Source organism: Zalophus californianus, chromosome 11 (genome assembly GCF_009762305.2).
Source record: "Zalophus californianus isolate mZalCal1 chromosome 11, mZalCal1.pri.v2, whole genome shotgun sequence".
Taxonomy (NCBI): Eukaryota; Metazoa; Chordata; class Mammalia; order Carnivora; family Otariidae; genus Zalophus; species Zalophus californianus.
The window spans coordinates 57,151,661-57,171,932 of NC_045605.1; the positions used below are offsets into that span (position 1 = coordinate 57,151,661).

The window sequence follows — 20,272 nt, forward strand, 5'->3', positions numbered from 1 at the left end:
ATTGACTTCTGTACATTCATCTCATACCCAGTCACACCACCAAGAAATACCATGTAATTTTTTTCCTGAAAATATCTTTACTTTGCCTACTAGTTTTTTTTAAGATTTTATTTATTTGTCAGAGAGAGAGAGAGAGAGCACAAGCAGGGGGAGAAGTAGGCAGAGGGAGAAGCAGGCTCCCCGCTGAGCAGGGAGCCCGATGCAGGACTCGATCCCAGGACCCTGAGATCATGACCTGAGCCAAAGGCAGACGCTTAACCGACTGAGCCACCCAGGTGCCCCCTTCAATTGTCAAAACTAGCACACCTGGGGGCACCAAAATTTGTTGATCCATTCAAGCGTTGTACATTTGGGTTGTATTTAGTTTGGGACTATTATGAATAAAGCTGCTAAAAAAAAAAACCATGTCTTTTACAGATGTAGTGAAAAGAAGGGCCATATGCACCCCAGTGTTCATAGCAGCAATGTCTGCAATAGCCAAACTGTGGAAAGAGCCGAGATGCCCTTCAACAGACGAATGGATAAAGAAGATGTGGTCCAGGGGCGCCTGGGTGGCTGTCGTTAAGCGTCTGCCTTTGGCCCAGGTCATGATCCCAGGGTCCTGGGATCGAGCCCCGCATCGGGCTCCCTGCTCGGCGGGAAGCCTGCTTCTCCCTCTCCCACTCCCCCTGCCTGTGTTCCCTCTCTTGCTGTGTCTCTCTCTGTCAAATAAATAAATAAAATCTTTAAAAAAAAAAAAAGATGTGGTCCATATATACAATGGAATATCACTCAGCCATCAGAAAGGATGAATACCCAACTTTTACATCAACGTGGATGGGACTGGAGGAGATTATGCTACGTGAAATAAGTCAATTATCATATGGTTTCACTTATTTGTGGAACATAAGGAACAGCACAGAGGACATGAGAAGGAAGGGAAAAATGAAGGGGGGGAAATCGGAGGGAGAGACGAACCATGAGAGACTGTGGACTCTGAGAAACAAACTGAGGGTGTTAGAGGGGAGGGGGTGATGGGTCAGCCTGGTGATGGGTATTAAGGAGGGCACGGACTGCATGGAGCACTGGGTGTTATATGAAGACAATGGATCGTGGATCACTACGTCAAAAACTAATGATGTACTGTATGGTGACTAACATAACATAATAAAATAAAATTAAAAAAAAAATCACCTGTCTTTTTGTGGACAGATGTTTTATTTTGACTGGCTAAACAGCTACAAGTGGAATTGCTGGGTTACATAGTGAGTATATGTTTAAAATTATAACGCAATTGTCAAAATGTTTCCCATTGTGGTCATACCATTTTAGACTCCCACTAGCAATGCATGAGAGTTTCAGCTGATTCATAGTCTCATATTCATTCTCACTCATGGAATTGTCAGCCTTTTAATTTTAGCCATTCTAGAGGTTATAAGGGGCCATCCCATTGTGGCTTTAATAACTATTTACCTGCTGGCTAATTATGCTGAGCATCTTTTCATGTGTTTAGAAGCATTATCTTCTTTTGTGAAGTGTCTTGCCAAACCTTTCACTCTTACTATTTTTTTTAACCTTATTGCTTGCCAGGTGCAAGAGCTCTTTACAAATTCTGAGACAAGTCCATTATTAGATATACATTTTGAGAATATTTTCTGATTTTTTTAATTTTTATTTCCTTAATAAGTAAAAATTTTAACTTTGATAAAGTCCAATATATCAATTGTTTTCTTTTGTGATTAGGATTTTTTGTGTTCCTGTCTAAAAATCTTTGCCTACCCCAAAGTCAAAACTTTTTCTTCTATGTCTTCTTCTGCATAATTTTAGCTTTTAAGTTTAGTCTATGACCTATTTTGAACTAATTTTCGTATATTGTATAGAGATCAAGATTCACTTTTACATTGGGACGCCTGGGTGGCTCAGTCGGTTAAGCGTCTGCCTTTGGCTCAGGTCATGATCCCAGGGTCCTGGGATCGAGTCCCACATCGGGCTCCCTGCTCGGCGGGGAACATGCTTCTCCCTCTGCCTCTGCCTCTCTCTCTCTTTGTCTCTCATGAATAAATAAATAAAATCTTAAAAAAAAAAAAAGATTCACTTTTACATATTCAGAGGATATTCAGTTTGTTCCAGCACAACTGTGGACAAGACTATTCTTTTGCCACTGAATTACTTTTGTGCCTTTATGAACGTCAGTTGACTATATATGAGTGGGTCTATTCCAAGACTATATTCTATTCTATTCCATTGCTCTGTATGTCTTTTCCTTATGCCAATACCATACTGTCTTAATGACTAGCATTATAGCAATTCCTGAAATCTGGTAGTAAAGTTCCCCAGTAATAACATTCATTATTCACAGACAACATAATCCTCCATCTAGAACATCCACTAGAATCTACGAAAAAGCTACTAGAACTACTAAATGAGTCTTAGCAAGGTTCTAGGATAGAATGGATAGAAGAGCAAAATATAAAAATGAATTGTATTTTCGTGTACTCGCATGAACAATTAGAAAATGAAAATTTTAAAATACCATTTACAATAATGTCAAAAATGTGAAATACCTAAGATAAATCTGACAAAAGATGTGGAAACTGCAAACACAAACACTGTTGACAGAAATTAAAGAAGACCTAAAAAATTAGGATATATCATGTTGATGGGTCTGAAGACTTAATATTATTGAGATGCCAATTTTCCCCAAATTGATCTATAGATTCAATGCAATCCCAATCAAAATCCCAGAAGGCTTTTTTTGTAGGAATTAGCAAGCTGATACTAAAATTCAGATGCTTATATAGAGAAGGAAGAATAGCCAAGATAACTTGCAAAAGTGGAAAAGAACAATTTGGAGGATTAGTACGACCAGATTTCAAGACTTGTTATAAAGCTACAATATTCCATCAAAACAGCATGGTAATGGTATAAAAATAAACAGATCAATGGTACAGATAGAATACAGAGTTTAGAAATAAACCCACAAATATATAGATAACTGATTTTTGACAAAAGTACAAAGGCAATCCAATGGAGAAGGGATAGTCACTACTAGAACGACTTCATATCCATATGCACAAAAAGGAACTTGGATCTATACTCACACCATGTATAAAAATTAACTCGAAATGGATCATAGACCTAAATGTAAAGCCTAAAACTAAAAAGCTTCCAGGAGAAAAACACAGGAGAAAATCTCTGTGAACTCAGGCTGGGCAAAGAATTCTTAAATATAACACTAAAAGTACAATCTACAAAGAGAAAAAAACTTATAAACTATCTTTCATGAACATTAAAAGCTCCTGCTCTTCAAAAGATTCTAAGAGAATGAAAACACTGACACAGACTGAGAAAAACATTTGCAAAGCATACACCTGATAAAAGATTTGTATCCAGAATATACAAAGATCACTCAAAATTGAAAAGCAAGAAAGTTCATGACTGACTTTAAAAATAAGGCAAAAGATCTGAACAGACATTAAACCAAAGAAAATACATGGAAAGCAACTAAACACATGAAAAGATGTTCAACATCTTTAGTCATTAGGGAAATGCAAATTTTTAAAACTACGATGAAATACCACTATACACCAATTCGAATAGCTAAAATTAAAAAACTAACCATACCAAATGTTGGTGAAGATTGACAGAAACCAGAACTTTCATACCCTAAGGGTAGGAGTTAAAATAGTAAAACCACTTTGGAAAAGTTTGGCAGTTTCTTAAAAAACAAAACACACATCTACCATATGATCCAGCCATTTCACACCTAAATATTTTCCCTTATAAGAGAAAAAGATTTATCTATACAAAGACATACATGAATGTTCATAGCAGCTTTATTTGTAATGGCCAAGAACTGGAAATAACCCAAATGTTGATCAATGGGCATACAAGGTAAACAGACTGTGACATATCCATACAATGAAATACTACTCAGCAAAAAAAAAAAAAATAAAGTACTGATGCATGCAACAAAGTGAATGAATCTCAATGTAACTGTGCTGATTCAAAAAGCCAAAGAGAAAAGAAAAAAAGAGATACACTGGACTTCATCCAAATTAAAAACTTTGTGCAAAGGACATTATCGATAAAGTAAAAAGATGACCTAGAGAGTGGGAGAAAATATTTGTAAATGATATTACTGATAAGGATTTAACAGTCAACATACATAAAGAGCTCTTACAACACAACCCAGCTCAAAAGTAAGCAAAGGACTTGAATAGATATTTCTCCAAAGAGATACAGATGGTCAATAAGCACACGACAAGGTGCTCAACATCATTATTCATTAGGGAAATGCAAATCAAAATCGTTATGAGATACCCATCAGAATGACTATCATAAAAACATTTTTAAAGAAAAAATAACAAGTACCAACAAGGATGTGGAGAAATTGGAGCCCTAAGACTTTGCCGGTAGGAATGTAAAATGGTGCAGCTGCTATGGAAAAGTTTTGACAATTTCTCAAAAAATTGAAACTACAATTATCCATATGACCCAGTAATTCTACTCCTAGGTATATACCCAAAAAACCTGAAAACCGAAACCCAAAACAAATACTCATACACCAATGTGTATTGCAGCATTAATCACAACTGCCAAAAAGTGGGAACAACCCAAGTGTTCAAGAGATGACTGGATAAACAAGATGTGATATGTCCAAAAATGGTATGTTATTCAGCCATAAGAAGAAATGAAGTACTAAAACATGCAACATGACAAACCTCCAAAACATTATGCTATGTGAAATAAGCAGACCAAAAGAACAAATACGGTATGATTCCATTTACAAATCTAGAATAGGCAAGGGGCACCTGGGTGGCTCAGTTGCTAAGCGTCTGCCTTCGGCTCAGGTCACGGTCCCAGGGTCCTGGGATCGAGCCCTGCATCGGGCTCCCTGCTCGGTGGGAAGCCTGCTTCTCCCTCTCCTGTCTGCCGCTCCCCCTTTTTGTGCTCTCTCTCTCTGACAAATAAATAAATAAAATCTTTACAAATCTAGAATAGGGAAATCCGTAGAAATAGGAAGTTAGGTTAGAGGTTACCAGGGGCTAGGGGGGATGGAGAAATGGGGAGATATTGATTAATGGGTACAGGGTTTCTGTTTGGAGTGATGAAAAAAAGATAGCAGTACTGGTTGCACAACACTGTGAATGTACTTAAGGGTACTGAACTGTACACTTTAAAATGGTTAAAATGGCAAATTTTATGTTATATATATTTTATAGCACTTAAAAAATGTTAAGTGTCATATAACCTATTCCGTAAGTATCATGAAGTTCCAGCCAGCTTTCTATCCTCTTAGATACCACAATAAATATCTTGCATGATAGGTTCACTCAAGGCAATGTTTTAGAAGCAGGATTCAACTAATCTGGTCAGAATCAGGTAAGTGAATTTTCCACTAACAGCTAAACACAAAGCCAAACAAAGTTCCTAGCCACAGGGCAATGTTCCATAGATAGAACAGGCTACTGAGCTCACTAAATGTGAGATTCTTAAATCCTACTCATGCAAGGGCGGAAATGCCTGTGCAATATTTGTAGCTAATCCATCTGTCTTGAACAATACTCGTTTCACCATGAAAAATTATCTTTAAAATTGTAGAATCTGGGTAACCAGTATCCAGGCATTCATTTTATTGTTCTCTTCACTTTTATATTTGTTTGAATATTACAAAAATTAAAAATTTTGAAATCATTTCTAACATCTGTTATGCTAGTTAACAAACCTCAGGCGCTAGATGATTATAGAAATAATAGAAGGGCTTATCAGAGTCTATGAAGTGAAGGTTCTGATTACAGTCTTTCGAGGGCTCCATAATCAAAGTGTGTATTCCCTATGAGTACTTCGAATGTTAACTAGCCATGCTTAGAGATAAAATAAAACATATATATATACATATATATATATATACACACCAAAAACTATTTCAAATGAAATATTTTCAGGTATATTTAATAACATCCAGAAAGTACTTCTATCATGGATTTTTTTTTTTTATCATTAGGATGGACTCTCTTTCTTTTTTTACTTTAAATTTTTATTGTTATGTTAATCACCATACATTACATCAGTAGTTTTGGATGTAGTGTTCCATGCATGCTTCATTGTTTGTGCATAACCCCCAGTGCTCCGCGCAGAACATGCCTTCTTTAATACCCATCACCAGGCTAACCCATCCCCCCACCCCCCATCATGGATTTTTTAAATAAATTACTTGCATTTAGTTTCTTGTTTTCAAATCTCTTGGCCCCTAGACACTATGAGCTTCTTTTGAAGGGGACCACGGAACTGTGTCCTATTCATCCCTGATTTCCCCTCTCCTGCTTGAGTTCTAGACTGGTATCTGTGTTCAGAAAGCTCAGTTTCACAAATAATTACAGAACACTAGAGTCTACATGTCAGGCATATTGTTAGTGCTGAGGATATAGCCCTGATCAAAGACGACAAAGTGGTTCGCATTGGGCTTACATTCTTGTAGAATGCAATTAAGTGAACAATAAGGTTGGACTAAAAGATTTTGAAAAGGTCCTTCCAACAAATACTCTCTGTGATACAAACTGTACTGTTGTGGTGACTGACTAGTCCCCATGCTTTCAGGGAGCTTCTCTCAAATCCACAACAGAAGGTAACCAACCAACCCGACAGTGCCAAGAACACAGGGCTGGTGGGAGGAGGGCTGCCTGATGGCACTTTAAAGACAAGAAGCTCATTCATCCATAATTTTTTCATTTTCTTATCTGAATTGGTAAAATGGTCCACTGCCCAATGACAGACTACAAAAATAGTTTGTGACAACTGTAGGACCCTACAGCTTCATGGTGTTTCATTCATCTGCCTGCAAAGTTTTCCTATAAATTAAGATGATGATATATGAGAACATTCAGTTAATTATACGGGTTACAGACATTAAACTCATTTTCTACATTTTCTAGTTATCTCTGGGCCAAAGCATCTCAAACTGGGGCCCTAGACCCCTACGACGTTCACCAAGTGGTAATGGGAATCTTTTAAGTTAATTTTCAACATATTTTTAACAATTTTACAAATCATACACTTATAGCCCATAAGGTTGCACCCAATAAATATCACCATCTCAATAAATGGGTTGAATACATTTTTGTTGATGTGTAGGGCTTATTCTTTAATAGAAGGTATTAAAAATATTTTAAATTCTTAGGGAGGTTATGAAAGGAATATAAGCTGATAAAGTAGGAGTATAATACCACTGCTTCAGAACCATTACTTCAAGCATAATGAACCTGTTAATCAAAATAGTGTCAGAACATTTTAATTTACTTCGGTGTCTAGAGCAGTCAATGCTTTGTATCTTCTATCTGTTTCCTAGACTCTCATTTGATACTAACAGTTACCACTTCTATAGGGTCTAATTGGTGATTATTGCTGATGCTGCCACCAAAAATAAAGCATTTGGGGTAAACTAGGACTACCTGCAGTTTCCATTTCACAGCATCCTGAATCATAGCAAATGATCTCTTGCATACAAGGCTAAAGCCATGATTTCCACTTGAGCAATCACATAAATAGCACCAGAGCAACTGATTTGCTCTTATGATTCTTACCTAATTTTAAAGATATCATATTGATGATACTATACTCCCTTCACTTTAAATTCGCAAACACCTTTCAATTTTAATGTTATGTTTAGAATTAAGCACATATATTTATGCCAAGATAACATTTTACAAATTTTCTCCTTTATGTAATAAGTATTTAAAATTACTCCAATACAGGTTTTAAATTACATGCATTATGCAGAAATGCATATAAAAGTAATTGCAGGCATTCAAGTTTACACATAAATTGAACCAGCAGATACTCTATTTTTACCAAGCTAAAAGACTGAGTGAATGGGAGGGAACTCACATATGAGAAGTAGAAAGAAAGATCTCTAAGTAATCAATTATGAAAAGGCAAAGACAGGCCTTCTTCAAAAGTTCAAGAATATTTGAATTCATTTGGTTCATACCACTAAACTTTCCAGCTTCCAACTATGACTTTTTGATGGTCAGTCATTGCTCACTCAAACAAACAAACACATGGCAGCAATGGAGGGGGTTACTTTGTGTTAGATTTTTCAGAATTCCAAATTTTAAAGAATAATAATAATCCTTATATATGGATTACTATGTGCCAGGCACTATTTCACAATCACCCTATAAGCTAAGTACTATGGTGTCCATTTTACAGATGAAGAACTATGACATAGAGAGACTAGCTAACTTGCCCGAATTCACATGCAGAGCCAGGATTTAAACTCAGACAGTTGGCTCTTACTCATAATAATATAATGTCATTCATCGTAGTGTAAATTATCCACACCACATCTGTATTGTGACCTGTAGAACACATGCATTATTTTTCAGTTTAAGAGAAACAAAAAAATTGAGTCTCAGATGTAAGCAGCAGCAAAGGAGACTTTAAACTCTCATTTGTATCTAGAAAAATATAACCATGCTTGCAATTCCACTGAAAGCAGATTACCTGTGAATTTTCACACAAATCTGGCTAGAGATGAGAAATTTTAAAAATTATCTTGTGGAATCTTTTGAAATATCATTTTTAAAAGTTATTTCTCATTCTTGAATGGTTTTGGCTTAAGGAAAATATTGGCGTATATGTGATATATTACAGTGATATTTTGTTATTCTATATAATCATTAAAAATGTTGGCATGGATCTAAATTTATTGATATGGGAAGTTTCATATGATATGTTGAATAAAAAGATCAGTAAAAATGGCTTGTATAGGGCGCCTGGGTGGCTCAGTCGGTTAAGCATCTGCCTCCGGCTCAGGTCATGATCCCGGGGTCCTGGGACCAAGTCCTGCATTGGGCTCCCTGCTCAGCGGGGAGTCTGCTTCTCCCTCTGCCCCTCGCTCTGCTCGTGCTCTCCCTCTCCCCCTCTCCCTCTCTCTTTCTCGCAAAAATAAGTAAAAATACTTTTAAAAAATGGCTTGTATAGTATGATTCCAAATCTCTTTTGTGAAAAGTCTTAAGCTTAAATTTATGATAAACATGTAAATGTGGTTATTAGGTGGCAAGATTACTGAAGTTCATTACCCAAACTTCTTTCCTTTTTACAATTCTGTTTACTTTTATAAGCAGGAAAAAAATTTAATTTATTAAAATCTTTACTAATCAGATATTTTTACAACATAAAATATATTTTTTTTAAATAAGAGTTGCAACTGCTCTACAAAATTCTCTAGTTTGGCTTTCACAAGTAGCATTAAAATGACTTTATTTAAACTATTCTCTAAACCATAAAAACTATTATACTAATTCAATGATCTTATAACTACTGATCTTCTCTCACAAATCAAAGAGACAAGGAAAGACAGCACATGGCAGAAATCACTTGAATAGCCTGCTATTTTAATTACATTTGATCAGGCTTTGACTTTCCCAAATGTTATTTTCTTTGAAAAGTCCTTCCTTGATAAAGTTGCTCCTGACCTTGTCTGAATAGTTGCAAGTAGCAAAAGAAGAAAACAACCAGGTTTAACATTTTTAGATTTTTCAGCAATGGCTAACTGTTCTTCCCTCAGGCAGTCAAAATTACAACTATTGTTTTGAGAGTTTTTCCTTCTTAATACCACATAGCTTACCTTCCCTTAAAGATGTACTATGAGATACTGTATCTATTTTCTGGTTCTAGAAATAGGCACATCAGCACCTGCCAAAAGCAGGCATTTCCACAAAGATTACAAAATAACACTTCCGAGGAATAAGAAAAAAATAACAAATATTGTAGCAAAAAGAACTCTAGAAATCTTCAAACATATCTAGTTCTATTGTGTGCCAGCTATATATCCCTACACGAGTCATTTATCTTAAAAGAAGGAACTTTCAAACTAGATGACTGACCAATCGATTCAGTCAGCATTCAGTGACTACCTATGTGCAAGATACTACCGTAAACCACCCCTACTCCCTTCCCATCCAAGATTTCGCTGTGGGCAGTTTCAGTCAACCACAGTCTGGAAGCAAATGATCCTCCTTTTGACATATCATCAGGTCAATAGCAGCCTAATGCTGCATCACAGTCAGTGCCTACTCACCTCACTTCATCTCATCACGTAGGTAGTTTATCATCTACATTATCATGAGAAGGGTAAGTACAGAACAATATTTTGAGAGAGAGAGAGAGAGACCACATTCACAGAACTTTTATTACAGTATATTGTTATAATTGCTTTATTTTATTATCAGGTATCATTGTTAATCTCTTACTGTGCCTAATTTATAAATTAAACTTTATCATAAATATGTATGTGCAGGAAAAACCACAGTATATACAACGTTTGGTACCATCCACAGTTTCGGGCACCCACTGGGGGTCATGGACCGTACGTCCCATGGATCAGTAGAGATGACAGTATCCTACAGGCAGTGGAGAGTTAAAGAGACTAAACAAACAGATCCACCTTGAAAGATTTTACAATCTAATAGGAAAGAAAAATTTAAACGAGCACTCTGCTGCTTCTGAAGTGTGCCAGAACATATTTTAAACTTTGTAGGTAAATACAAGCTCCTTTTAAAATAAGCAGATTTTTAAAAAGGTGGGGGGTGCCTAAGGCCAGCTCAACATTCAGCTCATGATGCAATGAATAGCCAAACAGATTTAAGTGAAATGTTCTAGAGAGAGAAAGAGAGAGACAGAGAGCATGAGCAGGGGGAGGGGCAATGGGAGAAGCAGGCTCCTCGATGAGCAGGAAGCCGGATCAGGACCCTGGGATCATGACCTGAGCGGGAGACACTTAATCGAATGAGCCACCCAGGCCCTCCATGAAACGTTCTAGTTTTAATAAAGTGCATTATATTTTAAGTTCATGGCATAAAGATAATAAAAGAGACTTTAAAGATTTTATTTTATTTATCTGTCAGAGAGAGAGAGAGCACAAGCAGGGGGAGCAGCAGGCAGAGGAAGAATCCGGCTCCCCCGCTGAGCAGGGAGCCCGATGTGGAACTCAGTCCCAGGACCCTGGGGATCATGACCTGAGCAAAGGCAGTCGCTTAACCAACTGAGCCACCCAGGCGCCCCAACAGAAGAGACTTTAAAGATATATAATTTCAAAAACAATTACATCCTAAAAGTTTACTTACCTTTAAAAATTCCTTCACAAAAGTTAGTGTCTGCCTTATAGAGACATTATTCACTTCAGTAACCCATTGACCATATCTGATTACCCTGTGCTCTAAGGACTAAGAACTGCATGCTTACTACTTGAATAAGTCAACCAGCAATGGGGAGAAAAATACTCCTCAAAAATGAACCATTAGGGAGGGAGAAAAAAGAAAATGGATAGGTCAGTAAACCAGTTCAGAGAAAGCCTAAACCACTCATGTGACCCACAAAATTATCGAGAACAGTTCACCTTTCCCACTACAGAAACCAGGGAGATAAGCAGTCTAGAAGCAGAGGCTGTTTTTTTCCCCCTACTTTCAACCTTTCAGAGTCCAATGATTCAAAGAAGACAAACAAGAGCATGTGGATTATGTTTCCTAACTCTAACATAAAGCAACTATTTAAACACGTGGTCAAAATTAAGCATCTAACAAACTATATAAGCAGAAGAAATAATGGTGTAAATAATAAGTTTAATCCAACCAATAAATAGAACGTACAGAGATGAATCAATTTTTTCAAAAGACAAAAATGACTAATGGTCTCACATAGAATAGAAACAAAGATATCAATATTGAAATAATTTCTTGCTAAATTTATTTTTTGATTGCAACATTTACTGTAGACAAGAATATAACAAGAATGTGTACATACACTATATACACACACACATATATACATATACATACACACACATATTAAAGAATGAATACAACAAAATTATTTCCTCAAGCAATGTAACAAGATAGAGGACTGAGCACATGCTAATTTTCTCCTTCCACTTAAAAACCCCATAAAATGTCAGGGAAAAAAGAAGACAGAAACTTTTTTCAATATAATACATCTATAAAAGCACAGAAAAAAAAAGCATGCCATTAGTAGTCAAGTTTACAAATGCTCTAAAGACAGAACTGGTTTTCACATTCAAAGATTGTGAACAAGCAATGCACAGAAAAAATATAAATGACCAGCAAATATAAGATGCTCCTCCTAGCTAGTAATCAGGAAAATGTAAATTAAAACAATGAGATATCACTTTTATCTGGCAGATTAGCAAAATATTAAAAATCATGATAAAAGTTTGGCAAAGATTTAAAGAAAGGGGACTCTCTTTTACTGTTGGTGAGAGTGTTAGTTGAAAAAGTCTTTTTAAAAAGGCAATTTGTTGGGGCACCTGGGTGGCTCAGTTGGTTAACAGGCTTCCTAGGGTCCTGGGATGGAGGGCCATATGTCAGACTCCCTGCTCAGCGGGGAGTCTGCTTCTCCCTCTCCCTGTGCCCCTCCCCTCACTTGTGCTGGCTCTCTCTCTCTCTTAAATAAATAAATAAAATCTTAATTAAAAAAATAAAAGGCAATTTGTTAATATCCACCAAAATACGAAGTGTATATACCATTTGACCCTGAACTTTCAATTGTAGGAATCTAAACTAAAGGAAGTATTTGCTCACATATATTCATGTGTATTCAGTATAACATCTCTTTAAAACTGGGAGAAATTGGAAAGAATTTAAATGACTAATGATAATGGAATAGTTAAGTGAATTATGCCTCATCCATACTATGAAATACCATCCTGGATGAATAATATCTATACGAAAGCCTTACCTCCCACAAAAACAAACAAACAAAAAAAAACCACATATTGTAGTGAAAAAAAAAAGAGCAAGTTACAGAAGAGATCATACTATTCCTCAAAAATCCTAGCTTCTCTGAAGCATTTACCATCAGACTGTAACACCCACAAGCCCTCTTTGCGGTAGACACCTACCTATCTCTTTGTCAATTCCCCTTATTCACAGAAAAACTTAGCACTTATGTTTCTCTCCAACTACTCCAATGATCATTCCTAAAGAATTCAGTATCAGTATACTCTCTCAGTTCCTTTACTTCCTCCTAAATAAGTCTTTTCTTTTTTCCTACTTCAGTTGTCTACTCCCTGATCATACTCTTATAAACATTCTCCGGTCCAGTAACTAAACTACCTCCCGGTCTCACTTTTGAGCCTCTCACATTTAGACCACCACTCCCTAGCTTCCCAGCTTGACTGGTATGCTAGTGATCCTACTTTTACAATTCTCTATCACCATCAAAACCTCAATCCATTGACCCTACCACGCTTTCACTGCCCATCATGTCATCATCTCAATTCTCTCCTTAAATAACCTCCTTAAAAACCACGGTCCAAAACAAAACAACTTCCTTGTATACAATTTCCTGTCCATTGCATCTCTCCTTCCATCATACTTCTAAGTAAAGCCCTAACCCTGCTTAAACCCAACATACTGTTTAATCCAAAAGTGCCCTAATTGGTCTTATTTCCATTCTTGTCCCATGAGTAACAGGCTGCTAGCTACCTAACCCCTTATCCGTTCTTTAGTTCCTTTCCAAGAGAACCCAGATTTTACTTGGGAAGTTAATGTACCCAGCTAAAACACTGCTTCCCAGACTCCCTGGCAGCTAGAGACAATCTATGACACTGGACTATGAAGCACACATGAAGTCACTGGGTGGGGCTTTGGAGAAAGCTCTTTAAAAGAAAACCCAGGGATAGCCACATGCAGAAGAATGAAACTGGACCATTTCCTTACACCACACACAAAAACAGACTCAAAATGGATGAAAGACCTAAATGTGAGACAGGAGTCCATCAAAATCCTAGAGGAGAACACAGGCAGCAACCTCTTCGACCTCAGCTGCAGCAACTTCTTCCTAGAAACATCGCCAAAGGCAAGGGAAGCAAGGGCAAAAATGAACTATTGGGACTTCATCAAGATAAAAAGCTTTTGCACGGGAAAGGAAATAGTCAACAAAACCAAAAGACAACCGACAGAATGGGAGAAGATATTTGCAAATGACATATCAGATAAATGGCTAGTATCCACAATCTATAAAGAACTTATCCAACTCAACACCCAAAGAACAAATAATCTAATCAAGAAATGGGCAGAAGACATGAACAGACATTTTTCCAAAGAAGACATCCAAATGGCCAACAGACACATGAAAAAGTGCTCAACAACGCTTGGCATCAGGGAAATCCAAATCAAAACCTCAATGAGATACCACCTCACACCAGTCAGAATGGCTAAAATTAACAAGTCAGGAAACGACAGATGTTGGCGAGGATGCAGAGAAAGGGGAACCCTCCTACACTGTTGGTGGGAATGCAAGCTGGTGCAGCCACTCTGGAAAACAGTATGGAGGTTCCTCAAAAAGTCGAAAATAGAGCTACCGTATCTCCCAGCACCTGCCCTACTGGGTATTTACCCCAAAGATACAAATGTAGGGATACGTGCACCCTGATGTTTATAGCAGCAATGTCCACAATAGCCAAACTATGGAAAGAGCCAAGATGTCCATCAACAGATGAATGGATAAAGAAGATGTGGTATATATATACAATGGAATATTATGCAGCCATCAAAAAAACAAAATCTTGCCATTTGCAATGACGTGGATGGAACTAGAGGGTATTATGCTAAGCGAAATAAGTCAATCAGGGAAAGACATGTATCATATGACCTCACTGATATGAGGAATTCTTAATCTCAGGAAAGAAACTGAGGGTTGCTGGAGTGGTGGGGGGTAGGAGGGATGGGGTGGCTGGGTGATAGACATTGGGGAGGGTATGTGCTATTGTGAGCACTGTGAATTGTGTGGGACTGATGAATCACAGACCTGTACCTCTGAAACAAATAATACAGTGTATGTTTAAAAAAAAGAAGATAGTAGGAAGGGAAAAATGAAGGGGGGCGGAATCGGAGGGGGAGACGAACCACGAGAGACTATGGACTCTGAGAAACAAACTGAGGGTTCTAGAGGGGAGGGGGTCGGGGGATGGGTTAGCCTGGTGAGGGCACGTTCTGCATGGAGCACTGGGTGTTATACACAAACAATGAATCATGGAACACTACATCAAAAACTAATGATGTAATGTATGGTGATTAACATAACATAATAAAATTAAATTAAAAAAAAAAAAAACCCAGGGATGCCTGGGTGGCTCAGTTGGTTAAGCGTCTGCCTTCAGCTCAGGTCATGATCCCAGGATCCTGGGATCGAGTCCCACATCGGGCTCCTTGCTCGGTGGGGGGCCTACTTCTCCATCTCCCTCTGCCTGTTGCTCCCTCTGCTTGTGCTCTCTCTCTCTCTGACAAATAAATAAAAGCTTAAAAAAATAAAATCAAGATTTTTAAAAGTTTAAATAAATAAAACAATACGGCTGATATGTGCCTTTCTCCCCCTACCTTCTGTCTAGATGTGATTCTAGAGAAGGATCAGCCATCCCACAGTACAAGGAAACAGGCACACTTGAAGATGTCTAAACAGAAAGACAAAAGGAACCTGACTTCCTGATGTCATGAAGCTGCCGTATCAGCCCTAGGCTGCCTATATCTGGTTTTTGTTACTTGAGAAAAATAAAACTCCTAATTTGTTTGGGTCATTATTTTTGGGTCTCTACTATTCACAGTAAATACAATTCGTAACTCCTAGGCCCATTACTGTTTATTCCCTACAGCGCAACCAGAGAGACCTTTAAAAGTATGAGTCAGAGACGAACCATGAGAGACGATGGGCTCTGAAAAACAAACTGAGGGTTCTAGAGGGGAGGGGGGTGGGGGGATGGGTTAGCCTGGTGATGGGTAGTAAAGAGGGCACGTTCTGCGTGGAGCACTGGGTGTTATGCACAAACAATGAATCATGGAACACTACATCCAAAACTAATGATGTAATGTATGGTGATTAACATAACAATAAAAAATTTAAAGGAAAAAAAAAGTATGAGTCAGATCATCTTACTGGCTTCCCATCACACTTAAAATAAATTTAGGTTCCTTAACAGGTCAACCAGGCCTTCTTTGATCTGGCCCTTCTATTTCTCCCAACTCATCTCCTACCAAATCCCCATACCACCCTTCCACCCACGACTTGCAAACTCGAGCTCCAGCCACACTGTTCCTTGAACAAGCCGAACTTGTTTCAATTCAGGGTCTTTGAATTCGCTGCTCCTTTGCCTGGAATCTTCTTTCCTCATACCTTCATTTGGCTTGCTACCTTACTTCTTCCAGACAGCAACTCAAACATTGCCTTCTCTGAGAGACCTTCCTGATTACAGTCTTTTTGTGTCTCTTTTTAAATTGAATTCCTCTCCATTCCCCTGTAACTCTTCTGATCCTACCTTATTAATATATAGTAAGTATTTCTTTGCTAATTATTTACTGTCTTCTGCACTAGAATGGAATCTCCCTGGGCAAAGACCTTGGGTGTCTTCTTCGACACCATAACCCCAATGCCTGGCACACAGTAGGGACACAAAAAATATCTGATGTATAAATCAATATACATAATGATCTCATTTATACTGAAAAAGACTAAAGCATATGTGTATATGTGTGTGTGTGTGTGTGTGTGTGTCTGTGTGTGTGTGTAAGTATATAAAGGACCTAAGATATACACTAAACTGCCGATACTAGTTAACTATGATGAAGAGAATGAGAAATAAGGAAAAGAGGAACTTTCACATTTTGCTTTACATATTCCTGCCTTGTTTTTCTTATTAAGAAAACAAAATTACCTATGATATATGGCAAGAAGAAAACTTTAAACATATTCAGAAATATAAATCCACAGAATCATACAATTTAGAAACTCATAGTAACCTTAGTAAGTGTAACACTACTCGCAGGTAGGAGGATCTATGATTACTAAGTAAATATCTTTTAAAAGAACTAGAATTAGAAGAATAAAATTCTTATTAACTTTTTATAGCCCTTACAAAAGTTTTTACTCTCTCTTAAACAAAATAAAATATACCACATAAAAAGTATATTACTAGCATGTGTTATGCATCAAAATAGTAATGATGAATTGTGTAGAACTAATTTCCACTCACCAACCCTTGCTTGTAGAAACTTTTTTTTTAAGATTTTATTCATTTATTTGACAGAGTGAGAGATAGCGCATGAGCAGGGGGGAGGGGGCGGAGGAAGAGGGAGAAGCAGGCTCCCTGCTGAGCAGAGCATGGACTATATGGGGCTCAACCCCAGGACCTTGGGATCATGACCTGAGCCAAAGGCACCCAGGTGCCCCGCTTACAGAAACTTTTAAGGATTTTCCTTCCCTAAATATTCATCCAGTAATATAGATACTTACTTTGTTTTGTTTTAGAAAACACATACTCTACGAGACACCTTTTCTCTATCAAGGTCTCCATCCAAATGTCTAGTGCCTTTTAATTTTTTTCTACAACTTTATTGAGGCATATTTTACATGTTATGTAATTCATCTACCTCAAATGTATAATTCGGTGACTTTTAGTAAATTTACCAAGTTGTGGAACACACCATAAATCAGTTTTAAAAATCTTCACCACTGCAATTAAATCGCTCATGCCCTTTTATTGTTAACCCTCATTCCCACCCCCTATTTAAACCAACCTTTAAATTTTTTTTTCTTTTTAGATTTTATTTATTTATTTGAGAGAGAGAGAGAGACAGAGATAGTGAGAGAGAGCACAAGTGGGGAGGAGAGGGAGAAGCAGGCTCCCCGCAGGGCAAGGAGCCCAACGCGGGGCTCGATCCCAGGACCCCGGGATCATGGCCCGAGCCGAAGGCAGTCAGTCGCTTAACCGACTGAGCCACCCAGGCGCCCCTCAACCAACCTTTAGTCTCCTGTCTGTCTCATTACATTTGCATATTCTGGACATTTCCTATAAGTGTAATCATACAATATGTGGTCCCTTATATCTGATTCTTTTCACTTAGCATCTTTCTGAGGTTCACCCAAGTGGTAGCATGTACCAGTAATTCATTCTATTTTACTGCTGAATATTATTCCACTGTATAGATATGCAATATAGTGCCCTTTGATTTTCTGACTTGAATTTCCATTTTCCAGGTTGTACGATGGATGCCAGCAACTTGGGCACTTGGAGTTGGGGGGAGGAGCTATATATGTCCTTCATTTAACCCAAATAACATAGGTGAATGTTTTTCAAACCCAATCCAGTTTACATACGGTAAGACTGTCCTAACTTCACTTAACATCATTCTGCCATTTAAAATGCTTTTCAGACCATTTTTCTGTCCCTCCCTCCTAAAAGGAGTAAAAGCACAGTTCCCAAGGTTTCTTTCTCTCTCCCAAAGCTTATAAAAACCTCTGCTCTTACTATGCATTCTGTTTCACCTCCTTTTTCTACCTCCAACTCCCTGTCTTCTCTTTATCTTGAAGCTGATAGCTTTAAAATTTCCATATTCTCCAAGTTTGTAAAAAGGTATATCAGAATTAAATAGCTGCAGATTCTGGAATTTCATTTAAGAGGAATCTGTGGTTCTTTTGATGTGGTCCCTATAAAGAATTCCTTCCTATGTAGAAAAAAGCTTTGTAAGTGATTTAAACACCAAAAACACTCTCACAATTCCAATATAAAAGGAGCATGGGGACCCAAGTTAACATTTGACACTCTCATTTAAAAGAGAAAGTCAAAGAATGTACGGTAATTAAACAAAGTTCTCTATTTTCTCTTTAACATGACCTTTTTAAACATTGATTTTTTTCATTCAGTGTAAAATGCCACAATGTTATTGTCTCGCCTGTTTTATGATGATATCTGATTCAGATTAAGTGGACTACCTTTACAAAATACTAAATATACACATGTAGCATAATTTACGAAGGTAGGTAAGGCATGGTGGTGTAGGGCAAGGGCTGGGGAAGGATGATAACAAATCCTGTAACACACTTATTACCAGCCTTTTTGACAGCTTAATTCTCTAAGTGATTCACAGACAATAAGCTTGAAAACATTGAAAATAAGACGATGGGGACATAGCTAAAAGCTTTCCCAGTGGTAAATGTTCTCTACCTAGAAAATTATTTTACTACCCCCCTTACTGTCCTAAGCTACAGTTCTTCTGTAGTACGTAACAGAGTAAAAGCAACAAAAGATAACATCAGTTTCACGGAATTAGAGGAACTTTGCAAGATAAGGAAAAATAATACAAGCTATTATTATTAGAGCTTAAATGCTGGCTTTTAACCAAGATTTAAATGCCAAGAATAGGGGCACCTGCGTAGCTCCCTCAGTTAAAAATCCAACTTTTGGTTTCGGCTCAGGTCAGGTCATGATCTCACGGCTTGTGGGATTGGAGCCCCTCATGGAGCCCTCCCCCCAAACCTTGTGGCAGGCTCTGGGCTCAGCAGGGAGTCTGCTTGAGATTCTCTGCCCCTCCCTACACTGGAGCACGTGCTCTCTCTCTCTCTCTCTCTCTAATAAATCTAAATAAGTAAGTAAGTAAATAAATGCCAAGAATACCCCTCTTGGTAGCCAGTTATTGTGGCAGGTATAAGACAGGCCAGGTGAGCTACAGTTTCATCTATGAAAGGACAGTTAAAAAGGGGTTCTTAGTTAAGGTTTACTCTACCTCTATTAAAGCTACAGTATAAGGTAGTATGGAGACAGGCTCTGCATTGTAAATTTCAAAAACTCCCACCAAGTATTCTTTAATGTCATCATTTCAATTTACTTTAAGAAAATGAGTGGTGTGATCACGTTTATACTGTACCTTTCTCAGGCTTTCATATTCCTCACGAAGTTCTCCAGGCTTGCTTAACTTGATTGGTGCTCTGAATATAAACTCTGGAGGAAAGGGAAAAGAAAACACTTTTTAACAGGAGTTTCTAGGAAAGAACCCAAAACCCTACTCTACTGCTGTCCCCACGTTATAAACCACATAAAAAATTGTGGTCATCTTAATTTGAATATTCATTCACTCATTAACAAATATTTATTAAAGTTCTAAGCACTGGGGAGAAGCACTGAACAAATAAAGCCCTTGCTCTCATGGAGTTTACAATCTTACAGGCAATAAACCAACAAGTGTGTGCATATAATACAACTGGTAGTACAAAGTGTTACAGAGAAAAATAAATGTAGAATGAAAGAAAAAGATTATTTTATAAAGAACGGTCTGAAAGAGCCTCACTGATAAAGTCACATGTTAAAGGACCTTAAGAAAAAAATCCTATTTAAAGCTTAGTTCAATGTTACCAAGTAACATTTTTTTTTAAGATTTTATTTTTTTTTATTTGAGAGAGAGAATGAGATAGAGAGAGAGCATGAGAGGGGAGAGGGTCAGAGGGA

The 20,272-nt window shown here is 37.5% G+C and overlaps 1 protein-coding gene across 1 annotated transcript in view; it reads right to left on the reverse strand.

Moving 5' to 3' along the window:
- Positions 1 to 20,272, reverse strand: part of RNF169 (ring finger protein 169) — an 85,946-nt gene that overhangs the window by 34,799 nt on the left and 30,875 nt on the right. The window contains exon 2 of the mRNA XM_027580023.1: positions 19,695 to 19,768. Coding sequence (XP_027435824.1) covers positions 19,695 to 19,768 — 74 coding nt within the window. The remainder of the gene's footprint in view (positions 1 to 19,694; positions 19,769 to 20,272) is intronic.